Raw genomic sequence first — 25,011 nt, forward strand, 5'->3', positions numbered from 1 at the left:
GCCCCGTCTTTTTTCATCTTAGAGAAAAAGAAAAAAACAAAAATCTTAGGAAGCTGAAGGTTTGGGTTCCATCCCCCCAAGCAGTATTCTCCAACAGTACAGTATTTTATGTGAGCCAAGGTGATTATAAGTTCTGGATGAGGTCAGTTTCTTTATTGGCCCTATACAATAATTTTTGGGTCACTGCATTATTATCTGTGATTCTGTGACTTGTGGGTTGTTATTTTTATAAAAGCTTCCTAGCCTTTGCAGCTGTGAAGAATGCTTTCACAATGTGAGAACTAAACCATCTTTCAGATTTGCAAAGACAATTTCATACCAACAGAGGTACTGCTCCTACTGATCTGAAAGACAAGACAGCTCTGAGCAACTGATGATAATAAAAACAAGGACGCAGATTATCAACTATTTATCCAGAAGACATTTTAACAAATATTTGATTACACTGGAATTTTCAATTCTTCTCTAGTTCACTAAGACAAGGTAAATGAAGTCTAAATAGATTAACATAGGGTCAAAATGAAAGAAACTAAGAAAAAACAGAAAGGCAAGATGAAAACCATCTTTCCAAGTTCAATAACATCACTCTATTCCACTTCTAAATGAGCATATATTTGCTTATCATACCTGCTTATCAGGTATAATCTGAGAAAAAAGAAAGAGAATTGATTCATTTGTAAGCAAAAAAATGATAATCAAAAAACTCTAACAAATTCTTATAAAGATTAAACATTGCAACTTTGCCCTGTAGTCTGACTCTTACCTTCATGAGCTCTTCTGCCTCCCCCTCAAGAGTAATTGCATGCAAGGACAACTGCAGATTCTCTGTTATTACGACTAAAACATCTCTTTCCTCCATGAACAGAAGCTTTTGGACCACACTGCCTGTGGACAATACATGCCTTGTCTTTCCTTTCTCACTCACATAATGCACAGAACCTGTAGTAGACATAAACAAGGTATAGTTTTTAGCTACAAAAAATAAAAGTTGCTGTTTTCTACCTTAATATTACTCAAGTGCTGAAAAGGTAAAAATAATCACAATTCTTTTGTCTTCTAGTTTGTCTCAGGATACAGACTATGATAGTTGACCAGAGCAGTAAACAAAACTTATTCACTTTTTCTCCATCTAGGAAATCCAGAGAGGAATCATTTAAATAATTTTAAACTAAAAGCAAGCTTTCTGCATATGTGTGCATGAATTATGGCTTCTGAATTCTTCAGTATTAATAGTAATTTGTGAAAGAAGAACAGCAGCTAAGAATTGGTACAATTTACAGCAGTGTCTAGATGTCCTGGTTTCAGCTGGGATAGAGTTAATTTTCTTCCTAGTAGCAGGCATAGTGCTGTGTTTTGGATTTAGAATGAGAAGAATGTTGATAACATGCTGATGTTTTTAGTTGTTGCTGAGTACTGCTTATGCTAGTCAAGGACTTTTCAGTTTCCCATGCTCTGCCAGGTGCACAAGGAACTGGGAAGGGGCACAGCCAGAATAGTTGATCCAAACTGACCAAAGGGCTATTCCACACCATGTGACGTCATGCTCAGTATAGAAACTGGGGGGGAGTTGGCTGGGGGCCAGCGATCACTGCTCAGGAACTGTCTGGTTATCGGTTGGCAGGTGGTGAGCAATTGTGTTGTGCATCACTTGCTTTGTATATTATTACTACTATTATTATTATATTGTTATTATTACTACTACTATTTTACTTTATTTTATTTCAATTATTAAACTGTTCTTATCTCAACCCGGGAGTTTTCTCACTCTTACTCCTCCAATTCTCTCCCCTGTTCCACCGGGGCAGGGGGAGTGAACGAGCGGCTGTGTGGTGCTTAGTTGCTGGCTGGGGTTAAACCACAACAGTCCTTTTTGGCACCCAATGTGAGGCATGAAGGGTTTGAGATAGTAACAGATTAACCAGAGTGTATTAAGGAATCTGTTAACAATTGTCGGTCACAATATTACTTCATCTGATCTCCACCATGTTAAAGATTGGTGGTGTTTTTTCCAGTTTGCTGTGCTCTGCAGTGATTAGTGATGTTTCGCCTGGGAGATTTGTTATTAAAACACTGTCCTTGAGCATTATTTGGTATCTGGGGTTTGTACTGAAGGCATTACTGTACTTCGGGTACCACCTCATGGAGAGAATTAGCAATTATACCTCTCCCTCTGAGAGGTTTTTCGTGGAGGAAATACAGAACGGCACCTTTGCTACCTTCTTCTATAATGTTTCCTCCTTCATTACAACAACTTTCCAGTATCTTGAACACCCCTGGGCAGTTAAGATACTTCTGTTGATACTTCTTGGGAATATTGCTTCAGTTTTGACAAAGGTTAGTAAGCAATTTAAAAATATCATCCAGAGATCTGCCCCAAGGCTGGAGAGTTATGAGTGGCAAGGTATGTGGGATAGTATGCGCAAGTACCTAGGGCAGTGGGCACCTCCAGTGTTTTGGAACTTTTCTCCTGAAGAAGTGCAGAATCCTGAAGAACTAGTAAAGTATCTGGAAAAAGTATGTTGTCAACCTGGCAACTCCAGAGAGACACAAATCATTGCAACACACTGGGGCCTGGCCCATGCCTATTGAGCCATGGTCAACACTATTCAGTACCCTCAAGGGAAAGAGAAGGTCTCGGGATCTGATGACAAGATGACAGGCACTGCAGCCACTCCAACCACAGCCACAGGCACTGCAGCCACTCCAACCCCCACAACAGGCATTGCAGCCACTCCAATCCCAGTGACAGGCACTGTGGCTAAACCAGAGAACCAACCCGTGCCAGTATTAGTTGCCCCTATACAAAAGAAAAAATACACGAGGAAATCAGTTCGTTTAGTAAGGGATGAAGATGAACCAGGGCCATCAAGAGAAACAGAGGAGGAAGAGACAGAACCCATAAATGAGATGGTAACCACCCAATCCCTATTCCTGAGTGAGCTGCGAGATATGCAAAAAGATTTCAGTCGTCATCCAGGCGAGCACATCATCATCTGGCTGCTCTGATGCTGGGATAACGGGGCCAGCAGCCTGGATTTAGAGGGTAAGGAAGCCAAGCAGCTGGGATCCCTTTCCAGGGAAGGGGGCATTGACAAAGCAATTGGAAACGGGGCAAAACCGCTCAGCCTCTGGAGGCAACTTCTGTCAAGCGTGAAGGAAAGGTTTCCCTGCAAGGAGGATGTTTTATACCGCCCAAGCAAATGGACCACCGTAGAGAAAGGTATCCAGTACCTGAGGGAATTAGGCGTGCTGGAGGTGATTTACAGTGACCTGAATGATGAGCAGTTACCCAAAGATCCAGATGAAGTCAGGTGCACACGACCCATGTGGTGGAAGGTGGTACAGAGCCACACCAGCATCGTATGCCAACTTGTTGAAAATACTGACCTGGAAAGATGAAGAAGCACCAAAGTGGATGAAGTGGCTAGCCAACTCCGGCAATACAAAGAAAGCATCTCTTCCTCCCTACAGGCCTGTGTCTTGGCTGTACAAAAACTGTCCCAGAAGGTCTAGCAACTCGAAGAGGATATATCCTACTCCCCACCTGTACAGACCAGTATCTCAGCCATTAGGAGTCAACATCCTTATGCTCAAGAGAGAGGATATAGAGGATGCACACCAGGGGGCACCCTGTGGTTTTACCTGCATGACCACGGAGAGGACATGAGGAAGTGGGATGGAAAATCTACCTCGACCTTAAGAGGCACGGGTGTGTGCGTTGCAAGGAAAAACTATTACACAAGGCGGTTCTTCCAGGAAAATTGCAGCTCGTTTCCAGTGAGCAGATCCCCAGACAGAGTAAAATGGCTAATTTTACTTCTGATCTTAATCAAGGGACTCTTGATTCACATTTACAAGAAGTGAACAACAAATACTATGACCAGGACTAGAGAGGCCCTGCCTCCAGCCAGGTGGAGGAAAGGGACAAACGGCTTTACTGGACTGTGTGGATTCGATGGCCTGGCACGTCAGACCCACAGGAGTATAAGGCTCTAGTGGACACTGGTGCACAGTGCATGCTAATGCCATCAAACTATAGAGGGGCAGAACCCATTTGTATTTCTGGAGTGACAGGGGGATCCCAACAGCTAACTGTACTGGAAGCTGATGTGAGCCTAACTGGGAATGAGTGGCAAAAGCACCCCATTGTGACTGGCCCAGAAGCTGCAGGTATCCTTGGCATAGACTACCTCAGGAGAGGGTATTTCAAGGACCCAAAAGGGTACCGGTGGGCTTTTGGTATATCTGCCTTGGAGACAGAGGAAATTAAACAGTTGTCCACCTTGCCTGGTCTCTCGAGGGACCCTTCTATTGTGGGGTTGCTGAGGGTCAAAGAACAACAGGTGCCGATCACTACCACAACAGTGCACCAGCGGCAATATCACACCAACCGAGACTCCCTGATTCCCATCCATAAGTCAATTCATCAACTGGAGAGGCAAGGAGTGATCAGCAAGACTCGCTCACCCTTTAACAGTCCCATATGGCCAGTGCAAAAGTCTAATGGGGAGTGGAGACTAACAGTGGACTATCGTGGCCGGAATGAAGTCACGCCGCCACTGAGTGCTGCCGTGCTGGACATGCTAGAACTTCAATATGAACTGGAGTCAAAGGCAGCCAACTGGTATGCCACAATTGATATTGCTAATGCATTTTTCTCAATCCCTTTGGCAGCAGAGTGCAGGCCACAGTTTGCTTTCACTTGGAGGGGTGTTCAGTATGCTTGGAATCAGCTGCCCCAGGGGTGGAAGCACAGCCCCACCATTTGCCATGGACTGATCCAGACAGCACTGGAACAGGGTGAAGCTCCAGAACATCTGCAGTATATTGATGACATCATTGTGTGGGGCAATACAGCAGAAGAAGTTTTTGAGAAGAAAAAGAAAATAGTCCAAATCCTTCTGAAGGCTGGTTTTGCCATAAAACAAAGTAAGGTCAAGGGACCTCCACAGGAATAAAATGGCAAGATGGACGTCATCAGATCCCAATGGATGTGATCAACAAAATAACAGCTATGTCCCCACCAACTAGCAAAAAGGAAACACAAGCTTTCTTAGGCGCTTTCTTAGGCGTTGTGGGTTTTTGGAGAATGCATATTCCAAATTACAGCCAGATCGTAAGCCCTCTCTATCAAGTGACCCGGAAGACGAACGATTTCAAATGGGGCCCTGAACAACAACAAGCCTTTGAACAAATTAAACAGGAGATAGTTCATGCAGTAGCCCTTGGGCCAGTCCGGGCAGGGCAGGATATTAAAAATGTGCTCTACACCGTAGCCGGGGAGAATGGCCCTACCTGGAGCCTCTGGCAGAAAGCACCAGGGGAGACTCGAGGTCAACCCCTAGGGTTTTGGAGTCAGGGATACAGAGGATCCGAAGCCCACTATACTCCAACTGAGAAAGAGATACTGGCAGCATATGAAGGGGTTCAAGCTGCTTCAGAAGTGGTTGGTACTGAAGCACAGCTCCTGCTGGCACCCCGACTGCCGGTGCTGGGCTGGATGTTCAAAGGGAGGGTGCCCTCTACTCATCATGCAACTGATGCTACGTGGAGTAAGTGGGTTGCATTGATCACACAACAGGCTCCAACATGAAACCCCAGTTGCCCAGGAATCTTGGAAGTGATCATGGACTGGCCAGAAGGAAAAAACCTTAGAATATCACCAGAGGAGGAGGTGACACGTGCTGAAGAGGCCCCACTGTATAATAAATTGCCAGAAAATGAAAAGCAATATGCCCTGTTCACTGATGGGTCCTGTCATCTTGTGGGAAAGCATCGGAGGTGGAAAGCTGCTGTATGGAGTCCTATACAAAAAGTTGCAGAAGCTGCTGAAGGAGAAGGGGAGTCGAGTCAGTTTGCAGAGGTGAAAGCCATCCAGCTGGCTTTAGATATTGCTGAAAGAGAAAAGTGGCCAGTCCTTTATCTCTATACTGACTCATGGATGGTGGCAAATGGGTGGTCATCAAATTCCCTTGAGGTACACACTGGACTTCCCAATGATGTCATCAATGTACTGCAGATGTTCTGGAGCTTCACCCTGTTCCAGTGCTGTCTGGATCAGTCCATGGCAAATGGTGGGGCTGTGCTTCCACCCCTGGGGCAGCTGATTCCAAGCATACTGAACACCCCTCCAGGTAAAAGCAAACTGTGGCCTGCACTCTGCTGCCAAAGGGATTGAGAAAAATGCATTAGCAATATCAATTGTGGCATACCAGTTGGCTGCCTTTGACTCCAGTTCATATTGAAGTTCTAGCATGTCCAGCACGGCAGCACTCAGCGGCGGTGTGACTTCGTTCAGGCCACGATAGTCCACTGTTAGTCTCCACTCCCCATTAGACTTTTGCACTGGCCATATGGGACTGTTAAAGGGTGAGCGAGTCTTGCTGATTACTCCCTGGCTCTCCAGTCGACGAATCAGGTTATGGATGGGAATCAGGGAGTCTCGGTTGGTGCGATATTGCCGCCTGTGCAGAGTTGTGGTAGCAATCGGCACCTGTTGTTCCTCAACCTTCAGCAACCCTACAATCGAAGGGTCCTCTGAGAGACCGGGCAAGGTGGACAACTGTTTAATCTCCTCTGTCTCCAAAGCAGCTATACCAAAAGCCCACCGGTACCCTTTTGGGTCCTTGAAATACCCTCTCCTGAGGTAGTCTATGCCAAGGATGCACGGAGCATCTGGGCCAGTCACAATGGGGTGCTTTTGCCACTCATTCCCAGTTAGGCTCACATCAGCTTCCAGTACAGTTAGCTGTTGGGATCCCCCTGTCACTCCAGAAATACAAATGGGTTCTGCCCCTCTATAGTTTGATGGCATTAGCATGCACTGTGCACCAGTGTCCACTAGAGCCTTATACTCCTGTGGGTCTGACGTTCCAGGCCATCGAATCCACACAGTCCAGTAAAGCCGTTTGTCCCTTTCCTCCACCTGGCTGGAGGCAGGGCCCCTCTAACACTGGTCACAGTATTCGCTGTTCACTTCCTGTAAATGTGAATCAAAAGTCCCCTGATCAAGGTCGGAAGTAAAATTAGCCCTCTTACTCTGTCTGGGGAACTGCTCACTGGAAACTGGAGCTGCAATTTTCCTGGGAGAACTGCCTTGTGTAATAGTTTTTCCTTGCAACTCACGCACCCGTGCCTCTAAGGTTGAGGTGGGTTTTCCATCCCACTTTCTCATGTCCTCTCCATAATCACGCAGGTAAAACCACAGGGTGCCACGTGGTGTGTATCCTCTATATCCTCTCTCTTGAGCATAGGGACGTTGACTCCTAATGGCTGAGACACTGGTCCGTGCAGGTGGGAGTAGGACAGATCCTCTCTGAGTTGTTGGAACTCTTGGCATATTTTTTCAGACAGTTTTTCCACAGCCGAGACACAGGCCCGCAGGGAGGAAGAGAGCCTTTCTTCGTATTCCCGGAGTTGTCTAGCCACTTCATCCACTGTTGGTGCCTCGTCGTCTTTCCAGGCTAGTATTGCCAACAAGTTGGAATATGATGCTGGTGCGCTCCATACCACCTTCTGCCACATGGATTGTGTGCACCTGACTTCATCTGGGTCTTTGGGTAACTGCTCATCATTCAGGTCACTGTAAATCACCTCCAGCACGCCTAATTCCCTCAGGTACTGGATACCTTTCTCTACGGTGGTCCATTTGCTTGGGCGGTATAAAACATCCTCCTTGCAGGGAAACCTTTCCTTCACGCTTGACAGAAGTTGCCTCCAGAGGCTGAGCGGTTTTGCCCCGTTTCCAATTGCTTTGTCAATGCCCCCTTCCCTGGAAAGGGATCCCAGCTGCTTGGCTTCCTTACCCTCTAAATCCAGGCTGCTGGCCCCATTATCCCAGCATCGGAGCAGCCAGATGATGATGTGCTCGCCTGGATGACGACCGAAATCTGTTCGCATATCTCACAGCTCACTCAGGAACAGGGATCGGGTGGTCACCATCTTATTTATGGGTTCTTCCTCCTCTGTTTCTCGTGATGGCCCTGGTTCATCTTCATCCCTTACTAAACGAACTGATTTCCTCGTGTATTTTTTCTTCTGTATAGGGGCAACTGATACTGGCACGGGTTGGTTCTCTGGTTTAGCCGCAGTGTCTGTCACTGGGGTTTGAGTAGCCGCAGTGCCCATGGCTGTGGTTTGAGTAGCTGCAGTGCTCATGGCTGTGGCTGGAGTAGCCACAGTGCCTGGGGCAGGGGTTTGAGGAGCTGCAAGGCCTATAGTGGGGGTTGGAGTAGCCGCAGGGCCTGTAGTGGGGGTTTGAGTAGCCACAGTGCTTGTTGTTTTGTCATCAGATCCAGAGACCTTCTCTTTCTTTTGAGGGTACTGATTAGTGTTGACCACGGCTCGATAGGCATGGGCCAGTCCCCAGCATGTTGCAATGATTTGTGTCTCTCTGGAGCTACCAGGGTGACAACATACTTCTTCCAAATACTTTACTAATTCTTCAGGATTCTGCACTTGTTCAGGGGTGAAGTTCCAAAACACTGGAGGTGCCCACTGCCCTAGGTACTTGCGCATACTATCCCACACACCCTGCCACTCATAACTATCCAGCCTTGGGGTAGATCTCTGGATGATATTTTTAAACTGCTTACGGACCTTTATCAAAACGGAAACAACATTCCCAAGAAGTATCAATAGAAGTATCTTAACTGCCCAGGGGTGTTCAAGATACTGGAAAGTTGTTGTAATGAAGGAGGAAACATCATAGAAGAAAGCAGCAAAGGTGCCATTCTGTATTTCCTCCACAACAAGCCTCTCAGAGTAAGAAGTATAATTGCTAACTCTCTCTATGAGGTAGTACCCGAAGTACAGTAGTGACTTCTGTATGAAACCCAAATACCAAAGAATGCTCAAGGTCAGGGTTTTGATAAGGAGCCTCCCAAGCAAAAGATCATGAATCACTGCAGAGCATAGCACACTACACAAACTGACAACAAGCTTTAACACTTGCTGCAAAAAAAAGAACATGGTGCAGATCAGATGAACTAATATCACGACCGGCAACTGTTAACAGACTCCTTAATACACTCTGGTTAATCTGTTGTTATCTCAAACCCTTCAGGCCCCACGTTGGGCGCCAAAAAGGACTGTCGTGGTTTAGCCCCAGCCAGCAACTAAGCACCACGCAGCCGCTCGCTCACTCCCCTACCCCGATGGGATGGGGGAGAGAATCGGAGGAGTAAGAGTGAGAAACACTCCTGGGTTGAGATAAGAACAGTTTAATAATTGAAAGAAAGTAAAATAGTAATGCTAATACTAACAGTATAATAATGATAATAACAATAATGATACACGAAGCAAGTGATGCACAATGCAATTGCTCACCACCCGCCAACCGATACCCAGACAGTTCCCGAGCAGCGATTGCTGCTCCCCGGCCACCCCCCCCCCCCAGTTTATATACTGAGCATGACGTCACATGGTATGGAATAGCCCTTTGGTCAGTTTGGATCAACTATTCTGGCTGTGCCCCCTCCCAGTTTCCCATGCGCCTGGCAGAGCATGGGAAGCTGAAAAAGTCCTTGACTAGCATAAGCAGTACTCAGCAACAACTAAAAACATCAGCATGTTATCAACATTCTTCTCATTCTAAATCCAAAACACAGCACTATGCCTGCTACTAGGAAGAAAATTAACTCTATCCCAGCCGAAACCAGGACAGGGCTCCAGAGCTGGACGCAGTACTCCAGGTGGGGTCTCACCACAGCAGAGTAGAGGGGCAGAATCACCTCCCTCGACCTGCTGGCCATGCTTCTTTTGATGCAGCCCAGGATAGAACTGGCTTTCTGGGCTGCAAGCACACGTTGCCAGCTCATGTCCAGTTTTTCATCCGCTAGTATCCTCAATTCCTTCTCAATCTCAAGGGCTGCTCTCAATCCCTTCATCACCCAGTCTGTACTGATATCAGGGATTGTTGGGATAGTTCTCCAATGTAGCATTTTCTATCACACAGGTATGTATTTATTGCAGTAATTGATAATCTACTGAATCTCAGTTTTATGGGAAGTTTTACAAGAAATGGACAGTCCCTTGACTTTATTTGCCACCTGGAATTGTTTCATAAGTTAAATTAACCTTCTATACTTGGATATTACCATACAAATTATCAGGTACCACACACAAAACACTACCCGCTGTTTTGAAGCTACTTAGGTGGTTATAGCTTTCTGAGTAACTTTAAGAGTTTTTATACTGTATCACACAAGAGACTAATCTCAAAAGTTAACAAATCTGAGCTAATTAAGTAGAGCAAATAACTCTGAGATTCAAAAGACAAAAAGCAGCAGAAAGTGTATGCTGTTTAGGAAATACAAAGGGGACCAGAAGACGATTATTACTCATGATCTAAAATGTCTGCAGTGAAGATAAACAAGGGTGCATTCAGTAAAAGTATCAGGAGAACTTCCACTATTCAGGTTGGAAAGTGTTGCAAAACTACCTCCAAAATTGTTATCAGTTCAGGTATCCTCTCTTCAGATAAGCATCTCATGTAACATATTACCTGAATTGCATCTATTGTTTTACTGCAGTGTTTTGGAAGCATCAAAAAATATCTAGACTAATAAACATTTGAAACTTGGGAGGTTTTTTCATTTTGTTTTGGGCTTTTCTTAATTGTTTTAATAGTTAATAGTTTTGCTTTAAAAGATGCTCTATTGTCTTTAGTCAAACATCTTTTGAAATATTTAAAAGCATGCAATAAGAATGGGGGTTTTTAAATTCTTTTTTATTAAACAAGTTTGGGCTGAGAATCCCTACTTTAGAGGAAGCTTACAGGTCACATTTAAACCCTACGAAAACATTAACTGATTCTGAAGTTATGACAGATCACTAACTAGATTAAGAACTAGGTCCAAAATACATATGCCCAAATCAACCTAGGCAATGAGGCTGCTCAAAAGAAAGTCATTTGACTGAAATTTGAATTGAACAGGAGGCCCAAGAAACAAGATGTGGACAGCCACTTGCAGGATATAGAGTTTGTCCCTAGATGGAGCTGTGTACCACCACAATAGTTGCTTTGAAAGTGAGGATGTAACGGGCACAGCTACTCAAAGATTCTCTCCTTGTACACTTAAGAAGTGCCCTGTACCCCTTTTTCATTTAAATGGTTCATATCTAGCAAAGAGGCTTGTAACTCACAAATCAAATGAAGGTACAGACCGCTATTCTGCAAAACAAACACACAACTGGACAATGCCACTCCTGCAATCATATGGAAGCTACACTGGTGTAAATGATGGGTCTCAATCTTGATAATGTAAACACTGAATCAAACAGTAATTGAGCCGCAGAACTAGCATAACCTAAATGTTTTTCGGAGTAGTTAACACTTGAATCAAGAGGATTACATACTTGAATCACCTACCAGAAACATACTCATTACAATACTTGTTACACACATTCTGGCTCCTGTCCAAACAGCTAACAGGTTAGATAGAGAGAAGGCATCATGAGAAGAACTGGGGTAGGAAGAAAATGAACTGGGAGCAAACTAGTACCCAGAACAGTAAAAGGGAGAGGAAAAGACAAATGGCAGGGAAGAAGCAGTATTAGGAAGAAAACCAACAAAACAGATATTTAGACTTTTTTGCTTCCTTAGACTGAAGCTTCATTTCAAAGCATGAGAGAAAAAGCAAATCACTAATTTATTTTAAAAGGCATGTTCTAGCAGCATTTGCCTATTTCTAGGAAAAAAAAACACAGCACATGCATTATTTTGAAGCTTTGCACAAAATGCTGACAATTTCTAATTTTATTTACACTTAGGTGTTAGAGATCACTTTCCTTATACTGACTTCTTCAGGAACCTGACTAATCCAATACCTATGGTGTCCTTTTGGAGACAACTCACCCTGAAGATGCTAAGATTTTAATAATTTTATTAATTTCTTCATACCAAACATTCTTCAGCTCCTACGAATACTCTATCCTGTTGGATATATGAATTTGATGGATATATGGATATACTCTAGATGTTGGATATACAAAAACAGGACTATCATGCACTGAGCTATTTTGAAGCATTAAGGAGACAAATTTTCAGCAGACTGGAAAAGTGGTTTCGCTCTTACCATCTGTCAAAGTGATAAAGAAGGACAGTCCTTCCTGGAGTCCCATTTTCAGAGGTACTCCTGTTCCACCTTTTCTCCAGTTAAACATATCCAAGGCCTTCTCATCACCACCCACAGCTGCTTTTGCCAGTTGTACAAAGTCCCTGAAGACAGAGATACTTAATTTCCAATTCCTTACATAACAGAGTACTTTTCATCTCAAAGAATGGATGAGTAGTTAGTAAAACATATTGTAAAGAGAGAATAAAGATGTTTCATACACTGATTGGAAAAAGGACAAACTCAAAAAGATACAAAGTAAAATTTTAATACTAGTTTTCATTTGCATTGTTTAACCTTTTTTCCATAAGCATTATTATTTTTACAGATATGTGCAACAGAAGTGGCCCAGACAAGGAAAATTAATTTTTTTTTACTACAGCTGTTTCCTATTTCTTGCTTGGAGAGGAGAGAAATAATAATATTTAAGAACTGACTTTTAATTTACTTATTCTTGCCAATAATTTAATGAATAATTGCGTTTTCATTGTACTTTTTGCTTTTCACAATCAGTAACATTGCTAATTACAAGAACTAAAGGAAGAAGAGTCAACAGCAGCAGAGAGAAAGGTATGGACAAAAGGAAGAAGATTTGTTGCTGCATACAGGACACAAATAGCTACTAGAGTGGGAGAAGAACTTGGAAATAAAGGACAGTTAGGAGAAGAAGGTTTGGTGGTTTGTTTTTTTTTTTTAATATGTTTAAAAAAAGGTTTCTCTCTGAATTGGGTTTTCTTTCTGTGGAACAAGAGAAAGACTTGGTCTACCAGTGCTATAATGGGGCACGATACTTACTCGCCAGGAGGGGGTGGTCGAAAGACACAGTGAGACAGACATTTTCCATACTCTTGTTTCAGCAGGGCAGGACCCTGCACTCGGCCTCGCTGGTCCATTCTCCATAGAACCAAGACACCATGCTAAAAAAAGACAACAATTAATTCATTACATTTTGCACACAGGTGAGAATCCAGACTCCAGCTACTCAGTGCACATAAAAATAAACATTTTATTGACAGAGCAACACTCTTCCTTTCATTTAGCTGACGCAAACAATTATTCACACTTAAAACTAAGCCACAAGGAATAAAAATTGTCTTTAACATTACATTATTTGCTAATTAAATCAAGTTATCTAAAAAAGCTTGTTGGCCATATCCATTCTTAGTAAAATGACACTGCCAGAGCAATTAAATGGAACAGCCTTGGTTTTCCTCTGCAAGTAGCATATGCAAATATTTGTTTAGGTAACAAATTTTCCACTTTTTTCTTGCAAGTAGTCGACTGCTAAAAGAAAAGATATTGAGATAAAGGATAGTAAAGCATAAGAAATGCATCCCCGAGTAAGTGCATGTAATACTGATACAGATGAGCATGGGTACATGATTAGACGCATGTAAAGTCACAGGATGCAGATAACCTAAGGAAAGAATTTAGAATTTCTGGAGGTTTCCTCTTCTTTCAGAGCAGACATTCAAGTACAACAAGAATTCATTTTTAGAAACAGAACTTAGTAACTAGAAGAATCATAGACACTAAAGAAAGGAAGACTGGTTAACTAATTAATTCAACAGTAGTCAATATAAGTTGGCCCTCAAAACCTGGCACAGGTTCTGAAGATAACATGCATTTTGTGGTGCTGGATCAGAATGAGCACCAAACCCCTGGTGACTGGAAAGAATGGAGAAGGCAGAGAAGCAAAAAGACAGTTCAGCATGACATACACATTAACCATCCCAACAAAGTGACTTACGCTACAGCCTCACAGCTGGAATTTTAAGATTATTATTTATTGCTGTTAAGTTAGTGCTTAGGGAACCACATTGCATTTGGAGGCCCTCTGTATAAGCATTACATGAAAAAACCAGCAACAACTTGCAATATCAAGTTCAATCTCATTTTATTTCATTAAGATAGATAACAATACAGTGGTATTATAATTTGCTCTATTTTTCTTTATTGTTTTCAATGTATAGTCTTTCTAGAAGTGAAAGACCAGTAGCAGTGGTACACTCTAAACACACACTCCTCACAATCCTAACTACAAGCCACATGAGAGCAGCTGAGGGCTTCCAAGGCAACATTTCCTTCTTTTTTTCCTAAGAATCAAGAATCAAAGTTCTAACTTCTTTTCAGCAGTAAGATGATAATATTTATACCACCCAAAACTATTTAAGTGCAATGCTGTCTCTTACAGCCTAAAGAGTGTGACACAGCTGTGCATCTGTGAAACTGCTGTACTCCCATTCCAAGAGGCTACTTGCAGTTCATACAATGTTTGCTGGTTACCTCTGGAAACCACAGGATCCTATGATCTGAAAGTTCATGTCCTGTTGGCGGCTCCTCCTCTCACTTTTCCCTCAGCTTTAAATGTCCCCAAATTCCAGGGATCCCAACTAAGAACACCCACACCATTTATAAGCCGGAGGAAAAGCCTGCAGCTTTATAACGCTGCTGACCTTCCTTCCATTCTGTTCTAGATATCCCATCCTCTATCCAGAGAGCCTAGTTGCAAACTCAATTCTGAGTTTGGAACACATGAGATTGGAAATAAAAAGGCTCACCACTTCTTCTGGTTATAGACTGGTTATTGAAAGGATGCAGAACTGGTCTCTTTTCAAATTGTATTTGAAAAGGACAAAGGACATTGACCTTATCATCTATAAGATTTACTCTTAAGGTATCCTGTATCTTCCTAATCATTCTTAACAACCCAAAGCTTTAGCTTCTTGTTATAAAGGTTATTTGCCTTATAAGTAGGCTTTCATTATAGAAAGCACCTAGATCCTTAGGATTCTTTTGTGTGATCAAAACCTGGAAGTCATCCATGTTATTTGTTACTTAAAACACAAATTAAGAGTTTCTGATTTTCACAGCATCCTATTCCAACTTTAGGAAGTTATCTTCAAATAATTTTCTTGCAACTCAGGATTTATGATGACTGAATGTTCTCAGCTGAGCAGTCTGTTATGAAGCCCCTTTGAAGAACAAACAGAAACCAAATCAGGGCCCAAATATTTATCTACTTTCTAAGGGTATTCCTCTAACATGAGCAGAGTATGATCCTGGCAGCACTCACCTAATGGAAGTTACTTGAATATAAACCTTCATGGGAAACATTTTAAAAATAAATTTAAAAGCTACTGGAAAAGATGTAAGAAATGAAGCATACCTATGCTGCACATCAGACCATGGTACAATGACACTGAGTGTGCAACGCAAGGGATGAGTGGGCCCACCCACTGCAGTACTGGGCAGAGACACCGTATCGGAGCTAGCCACAGGATGCTGAACCAGCTGCATGCTCAGCCTAACAAGCCTGGGCTCTTAGCAAGGCTGATTAGCTCAAAAGGCCTCTACACACACAGCTGCAGGTTTTTAAGGACCCACATTTCATTGACCAAGGAGCACCTTGAACTGTGCTCAGCTGTGCGTTTCAATGTCCGCAGAGGGTAACACCACAGCTATTTTGCAAAAACGACTTTTTCTGAGTTGTGCTGCTGTTCCATCTATTGACGTTGGTCTTTCCAACTACTGCAATTGAAACTATGTGAAACTGAAGACTGTTCATGTCAACACATGCATACGCTTTGTTTTGTCATGTTAAGGTATTTCCTTGAAACCACTGCTTATTCTACTTACAAATACTCTCATCAGAGGAGCAGTTAGGATGAGTCTACAAAACTGTTAAATTTGCCTATAAGAATGGCTATATCTGTTTTAAGATTACTTCATTACTGTGATCTGACACCAAATAAATAAATTTGAAAAGAGTTTGTTCATAAATGTAGGGTTCATGTAAGCTGTGGCTACATTAGTATATTATCTCCATATAAATAAGGCCTCAGTGGGTCATCTTCTTTTGTCTGGGCAGCATTTTCTCTTTTCTAATAAAAAGGATAAATTTATTTTTTACTCAATTTTTAATTTCTCCATTTCTGTCAAATGCAGCAACAGAATTTCACAAATAATGATTTAAAATTGTGTTTTCCTCTGACTCATACAGATAACAATTCTTAAAGAGCAGAACTGAAATTCTTGGACAAGCTCAAGTTTATATCAGGTAAAATGTAGAAAAACACACCTTTTTTATTTTAATTTGCTGACTCAAGAACTGGCAAAACCAGAATCTTCTGTGTATACTTAATCCTGAGTACTAAATATTCAATAGCTTGTTTCTCATTTCACTATGTAAAAGAGCAACCCGCTCATCAAGAAATAAAGACTGTCACATTTCAAGTACTTCCGAAACATATTTTCCATACAATAACTTTGACTCATTTTTAGAGCATTAATAAAAACAGAACAAGAGAGATTAGCATGGGTTTTTTGTACTTAAGTGAGCATTGCTACGCATTCACTACAGATTAATATATTGTAGCTAGAATTTGTTTCTCGACATCTTTCCTGAGTCTGCCACAAAATTCGTGCATAGACAGGAGCAAATAATTCAGATTGTCTATACCTCAATTACCCCATCCATTAAATAGCCTTAACCCTTAATCTACTGCTCAGCCCGTACTGAGATTAGATACACTTTTATTTAAAGATAAATTGATAAAACAGCAATGAGTACTGTAGAAAAAGTTAACACACTGAGATTTGATTTTACTTCCTAACAGTTTTAATTTAAACCTAAAGCAAGGAAACTTACCTTCCCCGCAACTATCCCTTCCCCTACCAATCCATTGCATAATCCCTTCCCACCACAGGGCTGCAACACCATGTTCCACATCAAACACACATTTCAACTACTCACCCTATCACCAGACACAAGGCGGGTACCATTTGTACTCCAGTTTAGGACTGTAATTCTGGCGTTATGATTTGGTGGTACAGCATGGTGCTCCTTGTCTTCTTTGTTAAGTATCACAACTTCTCCTGTCTCCCAGCCTGCTGCAAGAATAAGTCTGGAAGGGTGCCAGGAAAGCGATGTGACCTGAAAGCTTCTCTCAACATGTGCATCGGACACATGTTCTCCCTGCAAATGGAAATAAAGTACAAGCTCAGTACAACGGAAACTCAGTACAAGGATGCAGCTAAACCTTCAGATTTGCTTCCCAGTCAACCAGGTATTTTTCTGTGAAAAAGGACTGGCATGTAATAGAGCTTCCTGCAAGACATATGAAGTGGCTACACAAATTCTCTTTACAGCTATTTCACATGCATAAAAATGTGCTACAACATGCAGTACATCCACTTGAAAATTGCTAATGAAAACACAGCAGTGTTAAGTGACTGCCTCACTCTGCTTTTCCAAGCTATTCTTCCCTCACAGCATACACGAGCAGCTCTCACTGAGTATCAAGCTTTTACTCCTGTATGAAGGATAAGAAGGTTCGAGCACATTTCAAGTTAAAAAACCCCAACTTCTAAAAAAGAAGCACCTGAGGACACAGAATAAACCAATGCTTAAACAGCTCTTAAATGTAGACACTCCTTTGTGCATGGTTTGCAATAATATTTCAGGCAAATTGTTTAACCTCTCTATGTATTTATTTTTCTATTTGTAAAATTTGGATGACAGTTCTTCATAACGCACTTTTGAAAGTATACATTTTATAGGCTACTCGTATTAACAGACTTAAACATTTCCAGTACATCTGCTGCTAGATAGCTTGTAGTACCATTTCCCTAGATAGCACACTTTTCCTGAAAATTATGCAAACCAAAGTCCTACGCAAGCTTCTTGTGTAAAGTTTAGAGTATGCATAGGAAATATCTGTCTACAGGCAGAAACTGTACTAGGAAACAGCCTACTCAAATGGAACAAGCTGAGTCTAGCAAGCAGCTCAGCCTCAAGGTGGAGGAATGATTTTTTTTTATTTACCTTTCTTAGTACATTTTATTCATTTAGAGTTAAAAAAAAAGCAGCAGCATGTGTCCATTTTACTTCTGAGCCTGAAATTCTCATGCTATGAGAAGTGAAAAGCAAATCGGTAGCCATCACAAACAAGACTGAAAGGCTGTAAAAATTAAATTTCAAGGGAAAGATCAATTTAATTTATGAAGACCTTTTTATAAAATACATGTAATCAGTAGCTGATGAATCTCACATGCCCTAGATAGCACAGGACATGGATAGTAATTAAAATCCAGAGAGAGGGATTCAAGAAGCATAAGTAAGGCTGCAAATATATATATCTGAAAAAGTGAAATTTCGAACTAGCAAAATTGTATCAAGCCCAAAAGAAAAGTTGCTGATTATTCACCTGTTCCAGATAGATATCCACACATCCACCAGATGCTGTGCTGATAGAAGCAACTGCCAGGAGTGGATGAAGTGGGTGCCATGCTATATGAGAAGGGGAGGCAACTGAATCGGGAGCTTCTGTTCGATGATCCACATACACAGCCATAACAACAGAAGCTGTCACAGACTGCAAACCTGAACAAGGAAAACAAACATATTTAACAAGTATGCTTAAGTATATAATATATATACACTATATATACATGCTATATTATATATATACTATATATAATAACAAGTATGCTTACAAAATGGGGAAAAAATAAAGCTACAGCATCATCTTGTTAATATGCACTACACAGACACGAAAAAGGTCAAAGTGGTGTTTTTAAAAAATACGGAGGAATACTGAGCCTTGTAGTCTATAGATTCATAGTGCGCATAGGGTAGTACCAATCTCTCACCAGTGGCTTATGCTGGCTTATTTCAGAGGACTCTGAAATACCTCAGATTTTACCAGAAAGCTACTTCCAGTACTTCACATCCAAAGATATCAATGTACAGATGGAGTGATTTTATATTGTGAAGTCTCATACCTGGGCTTTCAAAGTAAGTTTTAACAGTTGTCACCATTTTGGAGCTTGTACGGTTGAAATTATGCAAGATTAGTTTAATCTTGATTAATTTACTATCTGTTCTCATACTGTTATCTACATTTGAACAGTTACCTACATTTGAATGAAAATACTCAATAAGTGCTGATGTTCCAAGGAAAAGAACCTGAAATTGATGCTCTTTTCAGAGTTGTGTATCAGAAATGGAGGAAGTCACTAATAATCTTTAATATATACAGAGATGGCCTTTGAGATTTGTGTTCTGTGATCTTATTGGATTGGTTTCAAAAGAAAAACAACTGGAGAAAAACACCTCAAGAGTTATTAGCAAATAAGACCAAGGCCTGGTGAAAAAAACAAAACAAAACAAAAAAACCCCCAGACAACTGTGAAAGGTTTAAAAGACACCCTTCACATTTCAGGTGAAGAGACTTTTCCTTCTGTGCAGCTAAATCATGAGTTAAGAACCTGCAGGCACACATATGCACAGCAGTTAGATTTGCCTAAGTCACCAATCGGACACCGATGCAGGGTGTAAAATGGACATAAACAGACTCTTGTTTTAAAGTCTCTTTACTTCAAAGATTCTGTCAGTGGTTAAAATAAATATTTTGCTTTAAGAATGATGTCTCCCCCCCCAAAAAAAAAGAAAAATGAAATCAGATTCAGCACCTTTGATTAGACGCGTTAGAAAGGTGCATAACATTTTAAAATAAGTTGGTAGTTCTGTATCTTTCCTCTGATACTACAAAGAACAACATGAACTACCAGACATCAAAACAGAGCACATGTAGTTAGCCTAATAACAAGCAATTTGATCTTTCAACAAGATCCACTCACCTTTATCTTCACACTCCTTCAAAGTCCTCCAAGTTCTGATAGTAGTATGTGGGTCTATTTTTATTGCCACACACAAAAACCAAAAACAACAAAACATTCAAATAAAAATTGGAGTGGTTTTCATCTTTATTTCATGGTTTTTTAATAGTTTTCTTAAATCTCCAGTTCTGTTACAAAATACTGCACCCATTCTACCACTTTTGTTCTTATTTCACCTGTTTCATTTCACTCTAACGGGAAGAATTTAGTCCGTATTTACATGGACTCAAACTTTGAACTAATAGAGAAATTCACTTCAGATTCAAATAAAAATTTGAGATGCCTAAATGAAAAAAAAAACACATTTGAGATCAAAGAATGTTTTTATCACACAAAACCACACAGCTGTAATGCCTTTTCGAGAGCCACCCTTTTCTGCTGTTAAGTGTTCCTTGCATCTGTAGTCATAAATATTACTTATTATTATTCAGTTATTTCAGTCCCCTTCAGAGAGGGAAGAAAAAAAGTTTGTCAAGCTTACAAACTGCGTCTCTTGATCAACTCACTAATGGGTACATCAAGCCACACTGTCTGCTTTGCTACAGATGACTGTCAGCTTGTTCCAATTAGAACAGCTATAGCTAACTGTCCCTTTCAGCATTAATAGGCAGAAAAAACAATTTTTCAATCAATACTGTATATATTTAAAAAGGCAGACTAGCACTTACTAAAACAAGATTCAGTGATATTTTCATGTCAGTTATGGACAATCCCTAATATAAAGTACTTTTCACCATCTCAATAACTATAAAAAATTGTGCAGGAGACTGCAAATAAATAAATTGCCTGTAAGTGGATTACTCAGTGGTGTAAAAATCACTAAACCAACATTCATTTGCTTGCTGTAATCTTGGGAATTCATTATTCATATGTTTTTCATTTACTGTTGCTTGAAGCTCATGTACTTACACTCTGTAGCTTTGGCAGATACCTCTTTAAAAAAAAAAAAAAAAAAGAAAAGAAAACCAAGTAGCACTACCTCTGCAAATGATTCTGGCACTGCCAGCTAATCATTTTGAGGACTGGAATAGAATGTGACCAAGTCCAGATATCTGATCTCAGTAATCAGATTAGATACACCTGACGGACACTTTTGAAACAACCCACAAGCACTTCATAAAAACCATAAAAGTTCCAAGAATCACAGAATGGTTTGCATTGGAAGGGACCTTTAAAGATCATCTACTTCCAACCCTGCTGCATGGGCAGGGACATCATTCACTAGATCAGGCTAATCAAAGCCCCATCCAACCTGACATTGAAAACATCCAATTATGGGGCATCCATAACTTCTCTGGGCAACCTGTTCCAGTGTCTCACCACCCTCATCGTAAAACTTTTCTTCCTTATGCCCAAAGTAAACCTACCCTCTTACAGTTTAAAATCATTACCCTTTGCCCTGTCAGTACGGGCCCTCATAAGTAGTCTCTGTCCATATTTCTTATAAGCCCCCTTTAGGTATCAAAAGGTCACACAAAGGTCTCCCTGGACCCTTCTCCAGACTGAACAACCTCAACTCTCTAAGCATTTCTTCATGGGAGAGGTTCTTCCAGGCCTTGGATCATTTTTGTGGCCCTCCTCTGGACCCACTCCAACAAGTCCATGTCTTTCTCGAGCTGGGGACCCTAGAGCTGGACGCAGTACTCCAGGTGGGGTCTCACCACAGCGGAGTAGAAGGGCAGAATCACATCCCTTGACCTGCTGGCCACGCTTCTTTTGATGCAGCCCAGGACAGAACTGGCTTTCTGGGATGCAAGCGCACATTGCTGGCTCATGTCCAGTTTTTCATCCACCAGTATCCTCAATTCCTTCTCCACAGGGCTGCTCTCAATCCATTCATAGAATCATAGAATTGTTTAGATTAGAAAAGACCTTTAAGATCATCAAGTCCAACCGTTAACCTAGCACTGACGAGTCCACCATTAAACGATATCCCTAAGTGCCATTTCTACACGTCTTTTGAACACCTTCAGGGATGGGGACTCAACCACTTCCCTGGGCAGCCTGTTCCAATGCCTAACAACCTTTTTGGTGAAGAAATTTTTCCCAGTATCCAATCTAAACCTCCCCTGACGCAACTTGAGGCCATTTCCTCTTGTCCTAGCACTTCTTACCTGGGAGAAGAGACCAACACCCACCTCACTACAACCTCCTTTCACGTAGTTGTAGAGAGCAATAAGGTCTCCCCTCAGCCTCCTCTTCTCCAGGCTAAACCACCCCAGTTCCCTCAGCCACTCCTCATAAGGCCTGTGCTCCAGACCCTTCACCAGCTTTATTGCCCATCTCTGAACACGCTCCAGCACCTCAATGTCTTTCTTGTACTGAGGGGCCCAAAACTGGACACAGTATTCCAGGTACGGCCTCACCAGTGCCGAGTACACGGGGACAATCACCTCCCTGCTCCTGCTGGCCACACTATTCCTGACACAAGCCAGGATGCTGTTGGCCTTCTTGGCCACCTGGGCACACTGCTGACTCATGTTCAGCCGGCTGTCAACCAGCACCCCCAGGTCCTTTTCAGCCAGGCAGCTTCCCAGCCACTCTTCCCCAAGCCTGTAGCGTGGCATGGGGTTGTTGTGACCCAAGTACAGGACCCGGCACTTGGCCTTGTTGAACCTCAAACAGTTGGCCTCAGCCCATCAAGCCTGTCCAGATCCCTCATTACCCAGTCTGTACTGATACTGGGGATTGCCCCGACCCAGGTGCAGGACCTTGCACTTCACCTTGCTAAACTTCATGAGGTTCACACAGGCGAATATTAGACATGACATTAATGTCTACCCACAGAGAAAAGTTAAGAGAAGTTCAAGGTCATTCTCTGCCCGTTATCAACTGGCCAGACACAAGCCAAACATTATACACCCATACTAACGTGGCCCTGTGCTCAGGATATCAGGTCCTTTGGGGAAATCAAGCCTTATTTCAGGGTTTATCAGCTCACAGGTCATACACTACCAATACAGGGACCAATGCAGATTGACAACTGGCCACTATCTCAAACCATGAAGGACTTTGTTTGTCTGCACCCACCAACATAGACATGCGTAAGATTTCACAAGGAGTCAGTAATTTTATGAGTAGGGGAAGATTAACCATTGTTATGGGGTGATTTTCCTCCAGACAAACCTCTAAATTAATTACGTACAAGTTGACAGAGTATTAAAATAAATTACAAACCAAATACCCTTTATTAGTTTGGTTGGAATTTTCTGCGATTTACGTAGGTAACCTCAAGATTCTATTGCTACAAATGACAGCAGTGAGCCAGTACATGCACATATTTCAAAAGACAATCATCTACATTCAGGAAAAAGATATTTTTAATTATGCTATTCTGTCTTTGGTGACAATTCTTAAAAAGTTACTTTTATGCTCTGTATGACAACATTGTCAGCACATTTAGCATCTAAGGGAGGCTGATTATGATTAGGTTTGCTATTCTTGTGGCCACAAGCTCACCAGAAAACCCATCACCAAGCATACTCATAAAATGAGTTTTCTGTGCTGTGATGTTTCCCTCACAAGACTTGACAGCTACCTATACAAAAACATATTTTTTCTTATAATCTCTACCTATAAGAAATGCTAGCTTTTTAAATTTGAAAATGTTTAAAATAGCTAGCCCCAGAAAAAAAATTAGAATACAAAATTGAGTGATGCTACTACAAAAAGATGGCTAACAACTAAATACCACGTCCCCTAACTAGTAAAACAGAAAAAGTAAGTAGTAAAAATCTGATTAAATCCTGAACGCACACAGAGGGAGGTGGAGTGAGAAAACACGCACAGGGACAAGCCCAGCCTGCTTCTGGAGCAATTTTTCTGCCCGTGGGAAAGCGCCTCGCGTGGGCTGAAACCTGCGTGGGTCACCTCGGCCGAGCTGTAATCGGCATTCGCCAGCACAAAATAACAACGGGCTTCGTGAGCCCGCCACGGCCCGCGAAACGCAACCGCTCCCAGCTCGGGCGCAGTAAACAGGCGGGTCCCGCCCGCCACGTTCGCGCTCTGTGGGCGCGCCGGCAAACCCGGCCGCTCCCGCCGCCCGCCCGACCTCGGTGAGCCCGGAGACAGCGGCCCGGCCGCCCCGGAGCCTTAGGCTGACCGCGACCGACCCCGCTCCCGCAGGCCCGGCCCCAGACCGACCGAGAAGAAGCCGGCCAAGCCGCTGCGGGCTCCGGCGCCTTCGTTCGGGCCAACCCCAGCGGGCCAGCGCCCCCCGCTCGCTCTTACCTGCTGGCGGTCCCGGCGGCGGCCCTGGCGCTGAAGGCCGCACTCGCTCCGAGATGCTTTGCGTTACCCCTGACAACGGGGAGAGGCCCCCCCCCCATCACGGAAACTCCCGACCTAGAGCCGAAGAGTCACGGAAACAACCGAAGCGGTCCGCTGGCACACCGGAGAGAGACGGAAAGTGCCGAGCGCAGCGAGAGCCGGGCGCGCGAGAGCTGTGGTGCCCCGCGGTTCCCCGCCGGCGGGTCGGGGCCGGCACTGAGCGCCCCGCCGGGAGCGGCGCGGCCTGCTCTCCTCCCGAAGCGAGCAGCACCCGCTCCAGGCTGACCCTCCTTCGCCCCCCGACCGGCGCCTTGGAAGCGGTGGTCGGAGGGGCTGGAAACGCTTGCTGTCCTGCGCGGGCCCGGAGGACCGGCCGGGCACCAGCCCCCGCCCAGTCATTAGCCCAAGCACGTTACCGAAGGAGGGCTGCCCCTACCCCGGGCTGCGCGGCAAGCCCAGCGCCCCGTCCCACCACCCTGCCTCTGACCACGGAACCACCTCCACACTTGGACACCCAAAGGGCTCCAGCTTGTGAGACCCAAAATCGTAACAGGCAGCTTGCAAAGCATCAGCAGCTCTCTTCAGGATTTTGTGAATTCACCCGTGAGGAACTTCATCTAACACAGATGATGGACTGTGCAGCTCCCCAGCTTTCTGGGAATCAAGATTTGGTCACAAACTCTTCAGGTCCCTGAACACATGTTGAACACCCACTGCAACAGAGCCTGATCCAACTGAAATTTAGAGAAATATAAATATCATAACCATATGTGATCATACAGCCCAGAGCTCATTATCTTTCAGAGCTTTTGTGGGAAAAGTGGTAACTTTTTAGGATAGTGGCCAAGTTTTTCTAGTAACATCTAAGTGAAGATAGCCCCACAAAGCCCTGCTGCTGCTGCCCTCACACACCACCCCTCCTCTCCTCCAGCACACCTGGGTG

The 25,011-nt window shown here is 43.0% G+C and overlaps 1 protein-coding gene across 1 annotated transcript in view; it reads right to left on the reverse strand.

Moving 5' to 3' along the window:
• The window catches only part of IFT140 (intraflagellar transport 140), a 90,594-nt gene extending 72,122 nt beyond the window's left edge, over positions 1 to 18,472 (reverse strand). The window contains exons 1-5 of the mRNA XM_075718192.1: positions 18,326 to 18,472; positions 16,873 to 17,094; positions 12,912 to 13,033; positions 12,078 to 12,220; positions 764 to 939 (exon numbers count right to left, since the gene is read on the reverse strand). Of these exons, the coding sequence (XP_075574307.1) occupies positions 764 to 939; positions 12,078 to 12,220; positions 12,912 to 13,033; positions 16,873 to 17,094; positions 18,326 to 18,472 (810 nt within the window). The remainder of the gene's footprint in view (positions 1 to 763; positions 940 to 12,077; positions 12,221 to 12,911; positions 13,034 to 16,872; positions 17,095 to 18,325) is intronic.
• Positions 18,473 to 25,011: the final 6,539 nt, after the last annotated feature.

The sequence above is a fragment of the Pelecanus crispus genome, chromosome 11 (assembly GCF_030463565.1).
Source record: "Pelecanus crispus isolate bPelCri1 chromosome 11, bPelCri1.pri, whole genome shotgun sequence".
Classification (NCBI taxonomy): Eukaryota; Metazoa; Chordata; class Aves; order Pelecaniformes; family Pelecanidae; genus Pelecanus; species Pelecanus crispus.